The sequence below is a fragment of the Lutjanus erythropterus genome, chromosome 12 (assembly GCF_056507025.1).
Source record: "Lutjanus erythropterus isolate fLutEry1 chromosome 12, fLutEry1.hap2, whole genome shotgun sequence".
Lineage (NCBI taxonomy): Eukaryota > Metazoa > Chordata > Actinopteri > Lutjaniformes > Lutjanidae > Lutjanus > Lutjanus erythropterus.
The window spans coordinates 6538444-6558490 of NC_139328.1; the positions used below are offsets into that span (position 1 = coordinate 6538444).

At 39.6% G+C, this 20047-nt stretch overlaps 2 protein-coding genes across 2 annotated transcripts; one reads left to right on the forward strand and one right to left on the reverse strand.

Moving 5' to 3' along the window:
- Positions 1-1968: 1968 nt before the first annotated feature.
- On the reverse strand, positions 1969-13213 carry pcyt1aa (phosphate cytidylyltransferase 1A, choline a). Its single transcript, XM_084732872.1, has 9 exons — positions 12786-13213; positions 8716-8829; positions 8305-8404; positions 7222-7338; positions 6688-6839; positions 6352-6430; positions 5085-5227; positions 4776-4964; positions 1969-2310 (listed from the first exon to the last, which is right to left on the reverse strand). The coding sequence occupies exons 2-9, from the start codon at positions 8827-8829 to the stop codon at positions 2074-2076; spliced, it is 1131 nt and encodes a 376-aa protein (XP_084588998.1). The 5' UTR covers positions 12786-13213; the 3' UTR covers positions 1969-2073.
- Positions 13214-17441: 4228 nt separating this feature from the next.
- Positions 17442-19803, forward strand: and3 (actinodin3). Its single transcript, XM_084732873.1, has 5 exons — positions 17442-17495; positions 17875-17938; positions 18138-18182; positions 18591-18739; positions 18828-19803. Exons 1-5 carry the CDS (start codon positions 17484-17486, stop codon positions 19500-19502), a joined length of 945 nt encoding a protein of 314 aa, XP_084588999.1. The 5' UTR covers positions 17442-17483; the 3' UTR covers positions 19503-19803.
- The last annotated feature ends 244 nt before the right edge of the window (positions 19804-20047 follow it).

Sequence of the window (20047 nt, forward strand, 5' to 3'; positions counted from 1 at the left end):
GTAGGAAATCTGTTTACAGTTATTTCCCAACTTTTAAAATCTGATTTACATCCACAAGAATAGAGGCAGTCTTTGTTGCTGCAGTAACCATAAGTGGTTTTGGGAAACCAGGCCTAGAACAGATCAATCCAACAGTTATATTAGAGTCATCTAACAGTATTGCATTACACCTTCAGATCACCTGTGATCAGGGACCAAAATTAACACCAGCCACCAGCTAAATGCTGGTAAAATATGCAAGTGGCTGCTGGACTTGCTTCACTCACCAGACAAATAATACTAAAGGTAATCTGCCTAGCCATTTGGCTGGTGGACAAAAAAGTTAATTTCTGACCCTGCCTGTGACGTCTCTGTGTTTTTTTTTTCAGTTACATAGGAGACACAAGAAATGCTTTTTTCACTTTAGAGATGCAGGACACACACCAAGGCCGGAAAATCTCAGGTATTTGACCCAGTCACGCCGCTTCAGTGCTGCGACAACAATTGCTCCGTTCAGGAAGGAAAACTAAAGCTCGTACTTTGTGCTCATCTTACGACGCAGAATCAGTTCAGGGAGAAGGAGGAGGTAGCTACATACATGTCGATCTGGAGTTTCATTGATGCATAAATCAGGACCCGGTCTGTTGAAGTACACCTCGAAAACTGATGCAGACTGAGCACAGTCATTCTGTAGACTGGTGCAAACCCCAAAGCCCTACATTTGTTTGGGACGGCTTTGTGTATTTTGTCATGTACATGTGCTACCAATGAGGAGGCCTTACTCGTGAAACAATCCTAGTTTGTGCTTGTGACTCCAACTAATCAAAAGATGTAGTTTCTTATAAGAAGTAGGGTGTTTAGACAGTTCTCAGGTCTTCTTTGCTATATGAAAATGTAATACTTTCTATTATCATCATGTGTTTATCAGATGAAAATGATTACTTCTCTACAGGCCCAGGTGATGCAGGATCTGCGTTACAAAAAATATATATATAACTCCAGACTCGCTCATGTTTGATTCACTGCTCAAAGCACTTCTAAACAGGGATGATTAAACCATTATCTGTACAGAAAGGAAAGAGAAAATCTACAAAAATAAGTATTTCTACATCGACATTTAAATGGGTCGTCCTTCCTTGAGTGACTTTCTATTAACGCCAGAAGAAAGGCATCCAGTTTGAAACTAGTCTTCCAAAGACTGAATCTTGTCAGAAAACATTTAAAAGCAAATTTATTACTATATGCAGTAAAGTCGAAGCTGTCAACAGGTGGAGAATGCTGACAGAAGACATTTCAAACATGCCGACGTTGAGAGCTTGCACGCACAAACATCACATGCACATACACACGGACACGCACAGCCCCGAAGCAGGCAGACAAACGTGAGGGGGGGGAAGCGGCTGTTTAGTAGACGTTTAACACTCAACTCTCAGATTTGATGTGATCTGGAGTTTACCTGTTATTTAAAACAAAAAAAAAAGCCAGGTTGGTTTCTTGTTAGTATGAGCAGAATATAAACTGCCCCGCATCATGAGCAGATCATTTAAATGTCCAGTTTTCTGACCTGCTCTGAAAAAAACCTCCCCCTGGAGATACCGAACGGCGTCTCCGTGAGGTCTCAGCTCGCGTGTACCAAACTACATGTGCTGTTCCAACAAGTGACCAAAAACCTTTCGAGCCCTCCCGCTGAAGCCGTGACTAAAAGCAAAAACACAAACCTCACTACGACGCCAACCTTCAGAACAGTGCACCGAGTGTATCCCCTGCAAATATTCCTAAGTGACAGTGAGTGACTAATAAACTCAACAGTGACTGAAATTTATCTCAAAGAACTCAAGTGACTAGTGGTAACTCGTACTGACCCTTAACACAAGAACAAAAAGGACAAAATTGGCTGTTAAAAATGTGAGTGGAGGAGAAACTGGCTGTTCAAGTGAATGTGACACTGAAGTGCTAAATGTCAAAGTAAAATCATAACAAACAAAGAAAAAAAAATGGAAGCAGGAGCTCGATGAAAACCACGTAACTCGACAGCTCAGTTAACCGGTAGCACTGACTGCGGCCCCAGACAACAGTGACGAACTCAAACACGCTCTAGTTTTCGTCGTCGTCGTCGTCATCGTCGTCTTCATCGTCGTCCTCGCTGATGAGGTATCCACGGGCCCCGCTGTGGTGGGCCGGAGGCGAGGGAGGCGGGGAGGTCTTGGTGAAGAAGGGGAGACGGAAGGTGGGAGAAGGGGAGCGCTCCTCTCGGGTGGGGCTGCTGTTGGGGCTCTGCCTCGGGCTGATGGCCTGCAGCATGCGGCCCTTCCCTTCCTTCAGCATGTGCTTCTGTGGAGGTGAGACGGAAACGTGAGGACATCTGTTGAATCAGTTTAATGCAAACGCAGGGTGAGTTAAAACACTGCTTTTAACTCAAGGCAAAGCCTTAGTGTCTCTACACAACAGTTTGGTCTTTGATTACCTTTTAGCCATTTTGGCTTTTTAAATTCAACATCATTATCTACATTTTTCTCTGCGCTCATTCAACAAAATTAGTGCGATCTGGAGACTAAGGCCAGAGATAGACTGTGCGTTCTCTTGTCTGTGCACATCCTCAAAACTTAACATGACACTTCTGCAAAATGCAATATGCATGTGAACAGTAGGGGCAGTGTAGGGGCAGTATGGGGGATGTGGGTCAGGGGTCAGGAGGCACATCAGCAGAGACAACAATAGCAGAAAGCTTTGAAGACGAGCTCAAGCCTCGAAATGAACTTTTTTCTTCAGTGTCCTGCAGCTGTCCCAAATTCTACTTTCAGCTGTCCTAGAATCAACAACTACTGCCCCAATTTGAAGTCCTTTTTTTTATTTTACATAATAAATATAGTTTAATATCTTTTGCGCAGTCAGTTTTCATTTCTCTTTTAGTCATTGGTTGAGTTACTGCTTCTTGTTCACTGCAAACTGCAGTGTAAACGCAAACCTGTTTCTGATTGTTATACAGTGACGGAAATTTACTAAAACACACTTTGAACGTCTCGCAGGAAACACTTCATTTTATTTTAAACACGTTCACAGCTCATGTTGGTGCCACCTCACATTTTTCAAGTTTTGACACCTAACAATTAGAGCTACAACTAACAACCATTTTCATTATTGATTAATTATTTTCATGATTAATCATTTAGTCATCATTTTATTTAGTCATCAGTTTAAAAAAAAACAACAGTCCAAAACTCAAAAACTCTTCAGTTTTCCATCATAAATGACAAGAAAAGACGGAGATCATGACATTTAAGAAGCTGGACCTGGCTAATTGTTGTTGCTCTACTAACAATTAAAATGTTATATAATCCAAGATGCATAAATGTAATCATTTTATTTGTGATCATGAGTTTCTCTTCTCTCCCAGACTTGTCTCAGACACTGTATCTTATTGTCCCTGGTGCTGTGTTTGTTGTCCCCGGGACAACGGGACATCCTTAATTTCAATCACTGGACAAGCTGAATGGAAACAAGCCAGAGACTGTTGCGTACACGACAGAAAATGTTGGGAAAAACAGAGTGGAGTTGGTGCTGCTGGTGTGTTTGATCCACCATTCATCACACGCCTGAGCTGGATAAGCACTTTTATCAATCACTGGTCCACTGCATGATGGGAAACTAGCACCAGCCACATGCTGGTAATATATGAAAGTGGCTATTTGATTTCAGACACAAAATACTGATTTACTATTGAGTGACTTATGAATTTCAACATTCATCTGTCAGTGTCTGTTAGATGTTCACATTTTAAAAAGATAAATATTGTGTTTTAAATCTAGTACAGAGGCAAGTATGTCAACAATTACATTCACAATGCAGTTGGTTAAAAAGTTGGTTAAAAATATATGGTTTCAGGCAAACTTTTGTTTTACCATATAAACCTCTACAGTGATTGATTTCAGACTCGACATCTGCTCTATCTGAGTAAGATGACAAGATCAATACCACCCTCACGTCTGTTAGGTAAATATGAAGCTAGAGAGAACAACATTTGCTCATCTTTGCATAAATAAAGGATAACCCACAAATGTTTTTTTTTTTTTTTGTTACATCTTCCTCTTGTTTCCTGCTGAAGCTGAACTAACAGTCTGCTGGCTATAGCTTCATTAGCTTTATCCTTTAAAAAATGTTAATGTATGAACGCAATCAGATCAAACTAAAGCTTCTCAAATGTTGAGTCATTGGTTTGGTATGAAATCTTATCAACTGGTGGGGCACGGCCTCACACAGATCTAATCAGAAGTTACACGCACAGTTCTCTGCATGTTCTGAGAGCAATAAAAGCCTTTAGGTTCATTAATGTTTTCATCAGCAGTCAGTGGTTCAGCTCAAACCAGTACAGAGGTGGAATAAAGCCTTTGTTTTGCAGGTCACAGTTAGGTCTCAAGTCTTGGCCATAAAGTCCTGAGTGAAGTCCAAGTCCTCAATTTTATATTTTAAGCTCTAAACAAGTCATTATGTGCTCCTCTGTAAATTCTACACTGTTTTAGACTGATTTAAACACTAACAGTAAAGTAAATTCTCTGACACAATGAATGCTTTCCATTTTTTTCTAACTTTTATACAAACCTTATCTTAAAATTATCAGGGGTGCCTTGATATGTTACTGAATGTGTCACTGAGCCAAATGTTTTCCAAGCTGCATGTGTCATAGATTACGAAGCCCTCAACATGTCATCTAGGTCATCAGCAGTGAAATAAGGATGAGTTCTTGGTCACAGTGCCTGATTAAACAATGATGAAAGACAAAACAAAGACAACATCCTCACCAAAGCTCCCTCAGGGCCAAACATCTGCAGGAAGTTGCCAATGAACTCCCTGGACTTCTCCTCCCACTTCTGGATGAGGTCGATGCTCTTCTCCTCCACCTTCTGGACGAACTCTTTGCTCTTCTCCTCCACGTCGCGTACCTTCCTCTTCACCTTGTCCACGCGCTCCTGCAGGTGATACTTCTTCTCCTGAGAAGAGCAAAGGTTATGCGAATTACTTCTCATACCACCATTACAAGCTTTCTTCACTTTCTGCTTTTTTTTTTTGTTCAAACTCTCACACAGTTTAACTAAAGTTAAGTTCCATACATTAATGAAGCTGACGTTGAGCTCTTTTGCTGTGTATCCCCTCTGCAGGTTGCGTCTGACGTACACGTCATAGTCACGGACTATGCGTGTGATGATGTCAGAGGTGGAGATGCCCTCTGTCCGCTGGGTGGGAGCAAACATACCTGTAGAGGGCAGACAAAGGTCAGTAGCCTCCAGATACAGATGTTTAGAATTTCACTGTCCATCAGTCTGAGGTGAGGCTGTATGTATGGGGCTAAAAATAGGATTCCTACACTTTTTCCACAGTCGAATTCAAGCCTTTTCAAGTTTTTTTCAACACATTACAGCTGTGGAAAAGGACATAATGAAGTTGCAGTAATACATGAAGGACACTGAAGGAAGCTGTGCTACATTTATTTTCATGGTTAAGTTTTCTTGGTCATTATCCAAGGGTGTAGTCTCACATTATAACACATTCATGTTAGAGCAAGAGTAATTGGCCTTTCCTTTATATAGCTCATGGATGAGAGACTTACTTATCACCCCTTAAAATAGATGACAGCTGGCAGTTAGCATCAATGCATATAATTTCAACTAGGATTTAAATTTTCTTTCTTTTGTTTTTGTGTTAATTTGTATTTATTTTACTGACTGCTACCATGTATGTATCTGTGTGTTGCAATCTAATTTGCAACTTTTAAAAACGTACTGAGCAGGCCTACAATTTGAAGTAACATCCAAACCGTTCATCTGCATTTTTGTTGCAAATAAGTCTGTCTTTTGTTTTTTTTTGTTTTTTAGCATTTTTGGGGGCTTTTATGCCTTTAATTGTTAGGAAAGCTGAAGATATGACAGGAAATGGGGAAAGAGAATAAGGGAATGACACGTAGAAAAAGACTGCAGGCGGGAGTCGAACACTCTAACAGCTGAGCTACCCAGGCAACCCGCGTTGTTACGTTTTCATAAAAACTGAAACGGGTGTGGTGACAGACAATGTTACCGTACAGAATATATACTGTTTCAATGTTTGGGAAGAAGGTGTGCTTGGACATAAACGGTGACACAGACATGTCATGGGAATTTCAAAATAAATGCATCTTAAAGATGATGATATGGATCAATGTTTTCACAATGATTACTTCAGATCAATGAAGTGTTTCTACTCCTACTATAAACACAATAGACTGTACTGTCTTCCACTGACCCACATTCCATTTTATCTTAAATTACACAACAATAAAACAACAGTACTATGTAATACCATATATGCGTATATATGCGTATTGTGTACCATACTGCCACTCACCAGCTTCCTTGATGTGCTTGTATACATCATCACTGCCCGCTGAGGAGTATGGGATGTCGTCATGGGCAACAAAGTCAATCTGGAGAGGTCATTACAACATACATCAACACAGTAGATTCAGATCTACAAATTGTACAAAAACAAAAATACACAAAAAACAGCAGGGAAAGGGTTATAGAGGATCAGGGACAGTGACTTTTAGATTATAATAATCTTTTAAATTGTTTTACTTAAAAAACTCTTAGCAGTTCTTGGTCTCTTTCCACAAACAGACTGACTCTAATTATGTTTTTTTTGTTCTTTTAACTCAAGTGTTTGTCTGTTGCATCCACTTACTCGATGTTTTGCGAGGAACTCTGGTGTTAACGTCCAGGGAGCGTTTCGCACCACTTCATCCACATAGCGGCAGTGTCTGATGGCATCGTAGCGCTCATCCTCATTCATCACTGTGAAGCCCTTATATTTGTGGGTCAGATCATCACTGCACACTGTGAACAGTTAAGAAAAATACAGAAATTCTTGGAAATGCCTTCATTACGATTTCAATTCTAATCAAAAAAGAAAAATAAAGACTGAGGTTTTGAAGCTGGTTAACACAAAGATGTATTTAACTGTAGAGGGAAAACACTGATGAATGTTAATTGTTGCCTAAGCAAATTTTTTCAGTATTAAAAACAGCACTATTTGTCCTTCAGTTGTATAAAATAGACCCAAGATTATCCAGCAATAACCCACAGTTAACTTTCCTTATCTTTTCTAGATGTCTGAACTCATGAGACTTGTACTGGAACTATCTCGACTGTCTCCCTGCAGATAGGTTGTCTGCTGCTGTGAAAGCCTACATGCACACGGACACAGACTCAGGCTTACCTCCGACAATGAGGTGTGTATTTGGGAAGAGGCATTTAGCCTGCATGAGTGCTCTGGCGTGACCTGAGTGGAAAACGTCGAAGATGCCATCTGCATACACCCGTACCGGTCTGTCAGCTGCACAGGGAGAGACGAGACGAGACACGCGGAGATGAAAGATTTAGGCTAATCTGTATAGAGTGAATCCAAAAAATGTACTTGTTTGTTCATATATGACATGACTGTACTTCAGGGATAGTTCAGGTCTTTTGAAGCGGGGTTCTATGAGTTACTTATCCACAGTCAGTGATCACCTACAGGTGACGGCGCCCCCAGTTTGGAGTAGCAGCAGGAGTAATAATGTGGACAGATAAGCGTTGCACACAAAAAAAAAAAGCCCCACATAAAAAATGATCAATATCAATTTAAGTGTACGCTATATTTAGAATAGTTTCACAGCTTTAACTCGCCTTTAGACAGGAAACTGCTGTTACATAAGCCAAATATCACTCTCTCCAAACCAATCAAACTCCATGGGCAAAATCAGTAACCTTACCACACAGAACATGGGAGTTGCTGGTCTACTGCTGCCTTCATCTGCCAGTTTGTTCGTGTTATAGTACGACTTCTGTGTTTTAAAAGATTAATTTGATTTGATTTGATTTGATCAACTCACCAAAGTCACGCAATAACACAAACAGATCAAGGCAGCTGTAGACCAGTGGCTTGTAATGTCGGGTTCCCGTCAGAAAAGGTTGTGTGACAGTAAGGCAAGTGATAAAAAATATTGTAAATATGATATTTATTTTCTTAGGCAGCTAAAATATGTTTTGCTGCTGATCCTGTCCACGGCAGTATGTTGCTTAGCTTCCAAAGTCGGGGAGCGCCAACTGCCATCTACTGTAGGTAATGCACCGGCAATGAATCAGTACCTCATACAACCCCAGACTGAGAGGAGATTTACTGACACTGAGGGGAAAAAAGACGGGAGAATTCAGTGCAAGACAAAGGGAAACATGAAAGGCCTCAAAAGACCAAGAGGCATCAAACAAACTGAGACACTGTCAAAGAAACACATAACAACTGAGAGATTAAAGGACTCACGTGGTGTTCCCCTCTTGGCCTCCTCCATGTTGACTCTTACATAAGGTTTACCATCAGGTGGCTCCAGCTCATCTGCGAAAGGTGCAGGGTGCTTCAATCCCTAAAAGACCCCATACAAACAGAAGGGGAAGATTTCAGTGATCATAGAAGTTTTCTTTTATTTATTTACACAGAAATTATAGCTGCACACTACAGTGAATAATTATTTTGTAATATTCTCTCCTGGAACAATGTGATGTGGAAATCAAGGGTGCTGCTGTTGTGGTGAAACACCTGATGACATTGTTTTTAAGCACACAACACATGTTACAACTTATAATCTAATTTCAGACCTTTGAAGAGAAAATATGTTTAAAAAAAAACAGAGAAACTGCTGGACAAACAGGCTGTTCAGTGACACAGCTGACTCACCACAGTACATCTGGGGATTTTCCCAAGCCTCTCTCCCTCCTCGGGCTCCCCGTTGGAGCCCTCTCTTCTCCTCTTTCTGGACAGCAGCAACTCGCTGGAGCTCTGAGCCTCCATCTGTGTTAAAGGCCAGAACAAACGCAATCAAAACACAACATACTTCACATGCCTTTTTTTTTTTTCATTTTTCTATATGATTAAATTTATGTATGAAATATCTGATACTAGGAGTCACTTAATCAAAACTATAACAAAAGACAGACTGATGACCTGAAGTAGCTGAGGATCATGGGAGCTGTTGTCGTCATTGTTAAACACCTCACCACAATCCCTGGTGTGTGTCACTCTTCTAAACTCATCATTATTAAACACCACTGCAGATGAAATGCTTAGGCAAAAATCACGTTCTCCGACAACTTATTTATTTTTATTTATGTCTTAGAGCTGCAGCTAAAAATTATTTTCATTTTTGATTAATTTGTTGATAATTGTCTGAATTAATCAATTAGTTGTTTGCCTATAAAAGTCAGAAAATGATGCAAAATGTTGACCACTGTTTCCCAAAGCCCAATATGAAAAAAATAGGTCCTTGAATGTCTCATTTTGTATACAGCCCAAAAATATTCATTTCACTGTCATAGGAGTAAAGAGAGAAACCAGAAAATATTCACATTAAAGAGGCTTAAATCAGGGATTTTTGACTTTTTGTATCTTAACAAATTGCTCACACCAAATTATTGATTATCAAAATAGTTGGCGATTAATTTAATGACAACAAATTGATTAATCTTTGCAGCTCTATTACATTTAGTCACCATTTCCTTCCTCACTATCTGACATATCATCTGGTGTTTCCTGTTTCCCCAGATGTTACGGCAACCAGATGGGCAAACGGTATATGACACCAGAAACTGGCAATCAAATCATTACCTTCAATAAAGTTACACATTTTTTGGGGGTTTAATCATTGTTGGAAACATTTGGTCGGTACACAATTCAACAAAATACTATATAGCACAGGCTGAGACATTATTAGACATTTTAAAAAGGAAATGACACGTTATGTCTTTAAATGATGGAAACTGATGCAGACACTCTCTCTGTATAATGTGGCGACACTCTAGATGTTAGATATGAACTCCAAGCTACATAAATATGGTAAGTATTAAATAACACACAGTACAGACAGACTGTAAATCTAGACAGCAGTGGGGTTATAGGAGATGACATATCCTCAGTCAACTTTAACCCAGTAACAGAGGGAGAATTAGAGAAGTACGTGCCATGGCTCAATGAACCTCCAGGTTGCACTGGATGAAAAAATATTTTTTTTCACTGACACACATGAAGATCAACTGAAAATTAAGTAAACACCACCTGTTTCAACATAAAACATACAGCAAAATGAACCGTACCCAGCCTTCACTTCAGATTCCTGGTCTGATCATTCCCATCAATGGTGAAATTTCCAAAGATCAAATGCGACTGAGTTCAAGTTTATGTCACAATTATTTGGCATCAGGAGACTTGGTCCTGTTTCACCAGACTTCAGCTGACTTTGTTTTGTACACAACAGCCAGCTGGATGACTTTCTTGTGACCACACACACACACACTGGTATGTATGTTTAGTGCTACTTTTAAGCAATACAAAGCTCCATTATTAAGTAGGCCTATCTCAAACACAAAACTTTTATTTTATTTTTGTTACATTTTGAGAAATATTTTTTTTATGTGTAGGATTTCAACAAGCTTAACATCTTGAACATCTATACTAGATATTATAAAGTAGGGCTGAAAACCTGTGAATAATTTGGTCTATAAAACATCAGAAAACGTGCCAATCACAATTTCCCACAGCCCAAGGTGACGTCTGCAAATAGTTTGTTTAGTCCAATCAACTGGAGTTGCAACGATTACTCGATTAGTTGTGAACTATTTAACTCATTACCAACTATTTTGATAAGTGATGAATTGGTTTGTGTAATTTTTCCAAGTAAAAACAAAGGAAAATTTTCTGAAATGTGAATATCTTCTGGTTTCTTTAGTCCTCTGCGACAGTAGACTGAAAATCTTTGGGTTGGGACCAAAACAAGACATTTGAGGACATCATTTTGGCCTTTGTAAAAGACTGATCGTCATTTTTCATCATTTTCTAATATTTTACAGACAGATTAACTGACAATGACAATAATTATTACTTGCAGCTCCACAACCAACACAAAGATATTAGATTTGCAATAATATACAACAGAAAAAAACATTATAGAAACTGGAACCACCAAATGTTCTGGACTTTTTGCATGAAAAACAATTGAATAAATGATCAATTAATATATCAGAATTATTTATGTCAATTAATCATTTACACAGAAACAATTAAACCTGAAAGAGTCTAAGTTCAAATCTATAACTGTCCAATGTGTCCTGGTAGAAATGGACTGGGACCTGAAATAGTATTTTAATTTTAATATCGCTTATTCAAATTTAAATAGCTTTATTGGCCATAAGACCATAACGAAACATAGTGCACTTGTTCTCTAAACACAGACGGACACGCCCTCAAAGATCCCATCCAAAATGATGATGTGACATCCACCCTGTCTGTCCAAATTTGGTGCAACAATAGAAATGACTGCTGATATCCAATTACAAGGGTTCCTATGTTATGGGTTAAGGCTCTGCCCCATTCCACACATTCCACCACAGCACCAACAATGAAGCCACGGGTCATTAAAGGGAGGGTTCATTATGTTGAAATGTCTGGCAGTGTGTCCCTTCTTTTACTTGCATCTAAGTCTTAACAAGCCCAGGCTGGACTTGTGCTGCTGTGTCAGTTATGAAAGTGTGACTCAGTACAACAAATGAGTGACAGACATGGCAATACACGATCCTGGTGGTGGCAGCTACCTGATCCAACGCTGAACACTTACACAGGCAGCCCCCCTGCCTTGTCTGTTGGCAACAGCTGAGCACTGAGAGTGAGAAGCCCTGCAGGGCTCTCACACTCTGTCACAGAAGATTTACATGAACAGCACATGTCATCAAAACTGAAACAGGCTGCTATAATAAGAAAGCCACAAAAGGACTGTGCCAGCTCTTGTTTAACCAGATGCTTTGCAACAGAGGTTTATGATAGCCCCTTCAACTTTATTAAGTAAGACAATGCCTCTCAAAGAGGGCAGCAACTACGATTATTTTACTTATCACTTAATCTGCTAGTTATTTTTACAATTAGGCAAATCAATTAGTCTCTATTAATGGTTGATCTATAATGAAAAAGAGAAGATAATGGAAAATGCCCATCATCATTTCCTACAGAACAAGGCGAAGTTTTCAAATAGCTTATTCAGTTAAAAAAAATAGTCAGAACTCACAGATACTCTACTCATAATCGTATTTTAAAAATAAATAAATTAAAGCAGCAAATCCACACCTTTGACAAGCAGAACCAGAGATGCTTGACATTTTGTTTGCTAAATGATTAGTCAGTGATCAAAACAGTTTCCATCCAGTTAACTTTCTACTGACTGCTGTTTCAACTTGTTTTAGCTCTGAGAGAACTCACTTTAAGTTTTAGCTTTAAATACAACAGTGTAGATATGGAGATTCTTCAACAAGTCCCTGTTGTATTGTGTCATTATACTTACAGTACAGTTAAAACACAGAACTCAAATGTCCATCTGTCCTATAAGGACAGTGGAGTCCATTCCTGACTTCCTGGTGGTTCCCGGACCACACTTTGACAACCGCAGGCTTCAACTGCATTTCACACAATGTTCCCAATGTCTGCTTTCTTATTTATTTATAAAGGTCACTTAGAAAACGTCACAGAAACAGACACAGATATGTTAAAAGTTGTCAAAAGTAGTGACAGAAGTGAACCAGTAACCAAAACAGCTGACAGAGTTGTTGTACTGGTGCCACTGGTTGTGCAGCTCAACTGTCAAACCCTGGATTACTAGACGCTTTCGCCTCCGGTAAAAATCTTTAAAATCAACATGCAAACTAGGTTAACTGGCACAGCTTTGTTAGCTAATGTTAGACAGACACTTTGAGTTTCTGCTCACTCACCGTTCACTCTTTTGTCCTGAATGCTGCTCTGCAGAAGTGGGCGGCTTCCTAGCCTCGTACTGCAAGCAGGCTAGCTAGCTAACTACAAAAGCCAGCTAACGCTGCTAGCTACCGTCGAATGCTAGCTAGCTAGCAAGCTAGCTGTCAAGCTGTCTGGTGTGTTGTTAGCAAACTTTAGCCGTTAGCTCGCTGGTTAGCTGACACCAGCAGCAACCGTAGGTACCAATAATCCTGTGTGTTTGACGACCTGCTGCTCGCTGTACCGCCGGCGGAAAACTGCAACTACCAGAAGGACAGACAAATTATCAGCAGTGACAGTTTGTACTACAACGCTGACAGGTCAACTACACAGGAACTACAAAACTTCAACAACCTTAAAGGAACTGACATAACAACGCGTCAGACATGTCCGCTGCTGAACCGTGCTGCCACCTAGTGGACAGACTGTGTGTAGCAGGACACTTCAAGAGGACGTCCTTCATTTGATAATCAAGTAACCTGCTTTCTACAGATGGCACAAAGGTAATTATTCAGTCAAATATGACACACAGCCAACTTCTGTACAAACCGTTTCTCATGTTTAAGCTATAAACACGTTTTAGGTGACGCTTCAATTTCCAGGTCCCATAATTTCACGGTAAATAGGTGATAATTACCAAGTAATATAATTGAAATGTCTTCAAAATTACCCACAAATTACCTTCAAATTACCCCAACAATGTATGGCTAAAGTATGCGATAATTAGCAAGTACCGGTTTCGTGTAGCTGGTGGAAATTACAAAGCAACATTTGGAAATTTCTCTGAATTTACCCGCAAATTAGGCCCAGATTTCAGGGTTAAGTATGTTATAATTCTTAAGTGTCGTTTCCATACAAGCTGTGGCTCTGTAATTACCACCAACTACATGGAAACAGTAAGACATTTCAAATATATAACTTGGTAGTTAAAGCGTTACCCACATTTTTTTTTTTTTTTTTTGCTTTATGTATTTCTGTAGTGCTTTGAAAAGCCAATATTAGCCTACTCTAAAACTGTAAAGAAAAGTATTTCATATATTTCATATACAATCTCAGCATGCAAAGTCACCAGTAATAATGAGTTATGTATACTTATTTACATTTCACCATTAGAGAACAGAGGTGTTACTAATAACATTCACAGTCGCTCATTTATATTCAGTATTCAGCAGTGAGCCGGCCTGCACAATGCTTTTTTTCAGCCATACTGATGTGAAAAAGAAGGTAAACACAGGTGATACAATTAAGGTGCCATTACATTTAGTGTAGCAGAGCCTTCCAGTGAGCCATCATACACACCTGCAGCACCATGACTCTGTTTGACCTGAATGGAATGGGACCTTAATTAGTAACACCTGTGTTAACCCCAATATTTCATGTCAAAGTGGCTGCTGAAGCAGCAAAATGGACTTTAGTCATAAATAATTTTATTATTTACACCTATAAATTCTGTAGTATAGTTTTGACCCTTGTCTTACAGCATTTTTATAATCTATTTTTATCTATTTTATTTTAGTTTGTTTTAGTAATCTGCAACTGTGGCACACAAAGTCCAGTTATCATTTTCAAATACAGTAGAATATAGACAACATACACTATACAACATATGAAAAAGGGTGGGCAGAAAAACACACCTGGAGACATTTCATGCTTAAGGCATGGAGAAAATCAAAGAAAGCCTGAAAGAAGCATGTGATAGAGAGCTCTGGTGGACGCCCTATGCCCCTAAACAGGGTACAGAGTGTTAAGTCAAGTACATCATAAACTATACAGGTTTGATTGTATGAATAAAACACATTTATGATATAATATTTGTGTAAAAACCACCACTGATGAGACATCAATCTGGGCCTAGTATAGAAAATTTGGTTGACATGTGGCTTAACTGAGGTTTAGCTAAGTCCAACACCAGTTCTAAACCTTTTCTGACCCTATACAGGACCAACTTAGGACCAGTTATACAATCAGCTGAGAGAAGGCCATACACGGTGCTGCTCTGGCAACCAGATCTTTGCCACCCACAGGCCGTTATTCTTATGTGGGCTGGGTTAAAGTGGACTATGTGGGCTTTACTGGACCAGACCAAACTTGCTATGTGGGTTCTTTTCAGAACCAAATATTTCCATCAAGCAAAAGTTTAATCTAAGTATCTGCAGACATACATGATTTTGCAACAGAAAAACTGAGTACCAGCTTTCAACAAGCACAATCGGAATCTGATAGACATTTCTAGCATGGGAATCAGAGTCAGAACTAAGTTTTCCTTATAGCTGCTGCGGACAGACAGCATGGAGGCACCGTATCTGTGAAATGAAGGGTACAGAGCTGAAAACATTACCCCTGTGTCCTGCAGAGAGCTCCAGGACAAGGTGTAATTTCACTTGAAGATCAGAGGGCCACAGATTAGGATAATTGATACCCTGGAGGTGGTGAAGTTGTGCAACTAACACTGCTGTGCATCGCAGTAATGCAGCTATTCTACAGTCTCCTTCATAACTGGTTTGACTCGACATAAAGAAAAGAGAGTAATAAGGTGATTTACTGCTATTAAGAGGTTTTAAATGCCACCAAGAAGAATGATCACAGGGAATCAGAAAAAGTATTTTAATTAAGTATAAGTAATAGCGAGGTTGTAACAACATATTTGACATATACTTAGACATATCCTTGCAATTTATTTAGACATATCCTTCACATATCAACATATTTAGAAATGCTGTCCTTTGAAAACAACTCATCTCCAGATTTGGTGAGTTTGACTTTTTCAATTTAACTAAAGGAAAAAAAATGAAAAATGCATCGCCACAAAGGTGAAAACATGGCTGTTTTTCTTAGCTGTATTCAGTCATGTTCTGCAACATATTTTAGTTTTTCCATCACAGAAGAATGGAGATATAATTTAGAATCTATTCTACATCATAAACCCTAAGTAAAATGTATTGTTTTGTATTTTATAGACATTAAAAGCATGATATTTCATGCTACAGTGAGATTATCTCTTCAACTCACCATCAAATTGCCACAATGATTGATTAGATATTGCTAATATAAGGACATAATACAAGTGTGTTACTCCAACTAGCCTGCAAAAAATAATAGTAATAATAATGTCAGATTCCTGAGGGCATTACATGTTTTTTTGCCCTACTTACACCTTCTGTAAAACAAGTTGATTTATTTTGTGGGGCGGCTGGTTGTGTCAGTGCACAGGTAAAATAAATGTATATCATTTAAGAGTAAAAGGTACCCTTACCCTCGCATTTTTGTCACGTACACAGAGCAATTACAGTATGATGTTCACCATTAGCCACCTGGTAGAACCCCTATAGACTCGCTGTCTCCTGCTTCTCCTGCATGCACTCTTTGATCACAGCCTTACCTGCTGGTTTGAAGGATAGAATTTTCCTTCGCTGTTGAAATGACAAACACTGCGGAGGCGGGCAGGCATGGAGGAAAATGAAGGCAGTCAGAGGGAAGTCAAAAGAATGTAATGAAGCAAATATCACTCAGCTAGAAAAAAAAATCGTGATGTGATTTCAGCAGGATTTGTCCGTTGTGTTGGAGCGGAAACAACCATTACAGTACATGAGTTACATGGGTATTTCACAGATGCTTGAAGCCGTTTAGTTTAGTTTAGTTTAATTTACTTTAGTTTATTCAACAAAGGATCAAACACAGTAGAAAAAGCAGTACCAGCGTATATGACATTCTCAGGGATAACACAGTAAAGTCCAAGACTTATTTCCATTGTGGTCCCTGATGTTCAGTCAAACTGTCCTCACCACAACAAATGGAGCCAGCTATTCAATGTCCATGACAGGAGACAAGCAAATACATCATGACATGTCAAAGACGATGCCATCAGCCTCTGGCAAGAGACTGTGTAGTCATCATACTGTTAATCATGCTGTAATCCTTAAAGGGACAGTTCTCCCAAAAATCAAAAATACATATTTTTCCACTGGCCTGTAGTTCTTTTTATCCATGTGGATGGTTTTGGTGTGAGTTGCAGAGTTTTGGAGACAAACAACATTTCCCAGGCCGCGTTACATTGACTTGGTGTTTAAACGAGCTAGCCCATAATTCCTGCATATTTCTTGGGGACTTAAACAGCAGTTGACTCGGCTCCCCCTCTATTTTTCGACTAGCCAAGACCAAAGTTAAAAGGACATATCCAGCTGTTTTGGGACAGAGGGTTAATTTTTACCTGCCAGGCATGTTTTGTCAAGAATTAGGCGACAGTAGCCTGGTGCATGTCACCATATTTTGCATATTTGGTCCACAAAACAAACACAAAAATCCATGATTGTTAGCTATAGATTTAGGCAGTTGGACTGTTTTTGAATGCATCAGTTCTACATCCACTGATGGCTTCATCCAAGACTGTGACCCCTCTATAGAAGTAGCCAAAAAACTGGTCTACCTGACTGTGCACCCACTAGGTGCCCTGCTGTTACAGGGCTGTGGCTTTACAAGGAGTCACATTTTGTTTGAAGTTGGTCTTTTACTGCTGTTTCATGCTCAGCGTGCTAATGAGCTCTTCCACGTCCCAACAGAACATGCATGAGGGGTGGAGTTAGGCGTCCTCGCAGTCCAGTGGCCAATGGAGAGGCTCCGGTACTAACAGCAGTATTTAGGAACAGTTATGTTGTGCAGCAGATTAGACCAGGACTGGAGGGATGCAACAGCAGGTGAGCACGTTCAGTTTTATTTCTCACTGTAGCAGACATGTCAAGCTTAAAAGTAGAGCTGTTCAAATAAGGTGCCATTTGCTTTGCATTATTTAGCTATTGTTTAACTTTCCATGGTGCAGAAAATGCCCATGAAGAATATTTTTGAGCCTAATTCTCTGCCAAATCTTTAAAAGATAATCTGTGAATGTCAAAGCAGTTAGGTTTGGTAAAAAAACAACAAAAAAAAACATATTACATGTGTGAAAAAAGGTGGAAGGTACAGAAATAACTTTAAGGGAAATAAAAAATATGACACATAAACCTGTTCAATAGGCTTTTGTGCATAACAGCAGTGAATGTGAAATAATCAGGGTTTTGCACATTATTGCCTTTGCAGATGTCGAGGATGATTTCCAAGGTGTCCCTGTTGAGGGCGCTATGCTGCCTGATGTTAATGTCAGGTTTGTCTGAGTAAAATGCATGAAATTATTCTCCTTTCATGTGACCTTTATATAACCTTAAAAGTTGAGTGATGATTGCATGGATAACTGTAGCTGTTGATGAGTTGAATGCCTCCTTTAGTTGATGTGCAGTTCTTTACAGAGTGAAGTGTTATGTTGTTTGCAGCAGGTGTCTAATATATTCTCTGCCACCCTCCAGGTTTGCTAGAAGCAACATCTCTCGTGAGAGTAAAGAATCCAGGAGGTATGTAATCTGACATATTTTTCTAGATTATAATCTCTATTTGTTAATTAGAAGTAGACAGAATGGAAAGTAATACAAATCTAACTAATATAAAAGTGATCATTAACATTTACACAGATTAGTACCAATTTTTACCTCCTCGTATACACATTTACTGATAAAGTGATGATTTAAATTATTATTTTTGGAAGTGAAATAGAGGTACCAGAGTATAGTTCAGAAAAAAAAGATTTTCTGTTGTAATTTTTGTTCACTCCTTTTCACGAAATGCCTGCACTGAAAAAGAAAGAAATTTAATTAGGCAGTTTTCAAAACTTTCCCAGTTTGCAGTTTGTGTGAGGTTGGCTCACACTTGTGGGTAAAATGCTTTAACTATTTTATAATTCCTGATTCTGTGTTCTTCCACAGGGAGTTCAGTTAGCATTGACCCGGCTAAGGCTCATGACTTCTTGACTAATTCTCGACCTAAGAGGAACATTGACCCGAAGTGGTACAGAGGCAATCCTGATTTTCAGTCCTACTACCGCTACTACAACAGTATTGGACACATTGAAGGAGTAAGTTGTGGTTGATTTGAGATTCTTACATATGTGGCTGAACCTGGATTTCATCATTTCATTTAAAACTTTTCTGTTTCTCCATCAGCTCTATGAAATCGACAGGATCAGGATGTTGTATCAGCAGATGCGTAACTTGGAGCAGACTTATGGCCCAGATGCCTCCAGTTACCAGAACGTCATGGGTGTACTAACTACCACTGCACCTCCGACTACTACCACTCAGCCTCCTCCACCTCCCACCACCCCTGCTCCTACACCAGACCCTCTGGAGCATGCTCAGAGGATCTATCTGTGTAACCCCAGTGATCCACTGTGCAAACCTCAGATTGTCTACCTGCCAACAGGCGCCGTTCCAGTCCTGTGTGACCCACGAGTCAACCCCGCCTGCAGGCCCAAAACAGAAGAGGAGATAAAAGCTGCTGCTCCTCCCCCACCACCACCGCCTCCTCCTGCTCCCAAAAAGTCTGCCCCACCGCCCCCTCCTCCTGCCATCACTGTTAAAGGTATGGAGTATGACTGTGACCCATACTGGGACCCCGACTGCCTCATCGATCACCCTCCGCGCCCGATCCTGGCAACAACTGCGGCAGAGGCCCCGGCTGAAGAGAAAGTGGTGAAAGAGGAAGAAGCGAAAGTCGAGGAGAGCGCCCCTGCAGCACCAGCCACCGAGAAACCCCTCCTCCCTTACTTTGACCCTTATGATTTCACACGTGACCTTTATGACCCCTTTCGTTACGCCAATCCAGCTCCCGAAGAGTAAAAACGAAGTGCTTATGAAATGATAGTCTTTTATGCAGGGTAAGACTTCAAAATTAAATCACAAAAACAAACCGAGGTTGGACTGTGAGCAATTCCACATTAATCACAAAGAGGAAAAATCAAATCATGTGACTCATGAAGTGTATCACAGGACAGACATGTTGACGGCTGCTTTCATGCCTATAGTTTTACACTACACTGTGACTTTTCTGTATGTTTATATGGGTGTTCGTAAGAAATGCACAATTAACTATTTTATGGAATAAAAACAATAAAAACAAATAAAAATGATTATGGTAATAGATATGTGTGATTTTATTTTTCATTTTAGTGTGTTATTCTGTGGCGTTTGCATAGAAGTGGGAGACTCACGCTGTCTGAGAGGCAGGTGCAAAAATAAATAAATAAATAAAAAATAAAAAGCACCAGCTGCATGAGGTGGGTGATGTATTTATGAGGAAACAGTTCCAAACCTTGGTTAAGGTTATTTTATTATGTGACTCAAATTTACACCTCTCTCATAAAAACACACAGGGAACCATAAAT

Excerpts from the sequence above, each read along its gene's own strand:
- pcyt1aa (XM_084732872.1), bottom strand. The coding sequence starts at position 8,829 with ATGGAGGCTCAGAGCTCCAGCGAGTTGCTGCTGTCCAGAAAGAGGAGA. Across the intron at positions 5,228-6,351 it reads CAAGCACATCAAGGAAGCTG|GTATGTTTGCTCCCACCCAG; the intron begins GTGAGTGGCAGT and ends TGCCCTCTACAG. Across the intron at positions 2,311-4,775 it reads TTGGCCCTGAGGGAGCTTTG|AAGCACATGCTGAAGGAAGG; the intron begins GTGAGGATGTTG and ends TCACCTCCACAG.
- and3 (XM_084732873.1), top strand. Across the intron at positions 17,939-18,137 it reads CTGCCTGATGTTAATGTCAG|GTTTGCTAGAAGCAACATCT; the intron begins GTTTGTCTGAGT and ends GCCACCCTCCAG. Across the intron at positions 18,183-18,590 it reads GAGAGTAAAGAATCCAGGAG|GGAGTTCAGTTAGCATTGAC; the intron begins GTATGTAATCTG and ends GTTCTTCCACAG.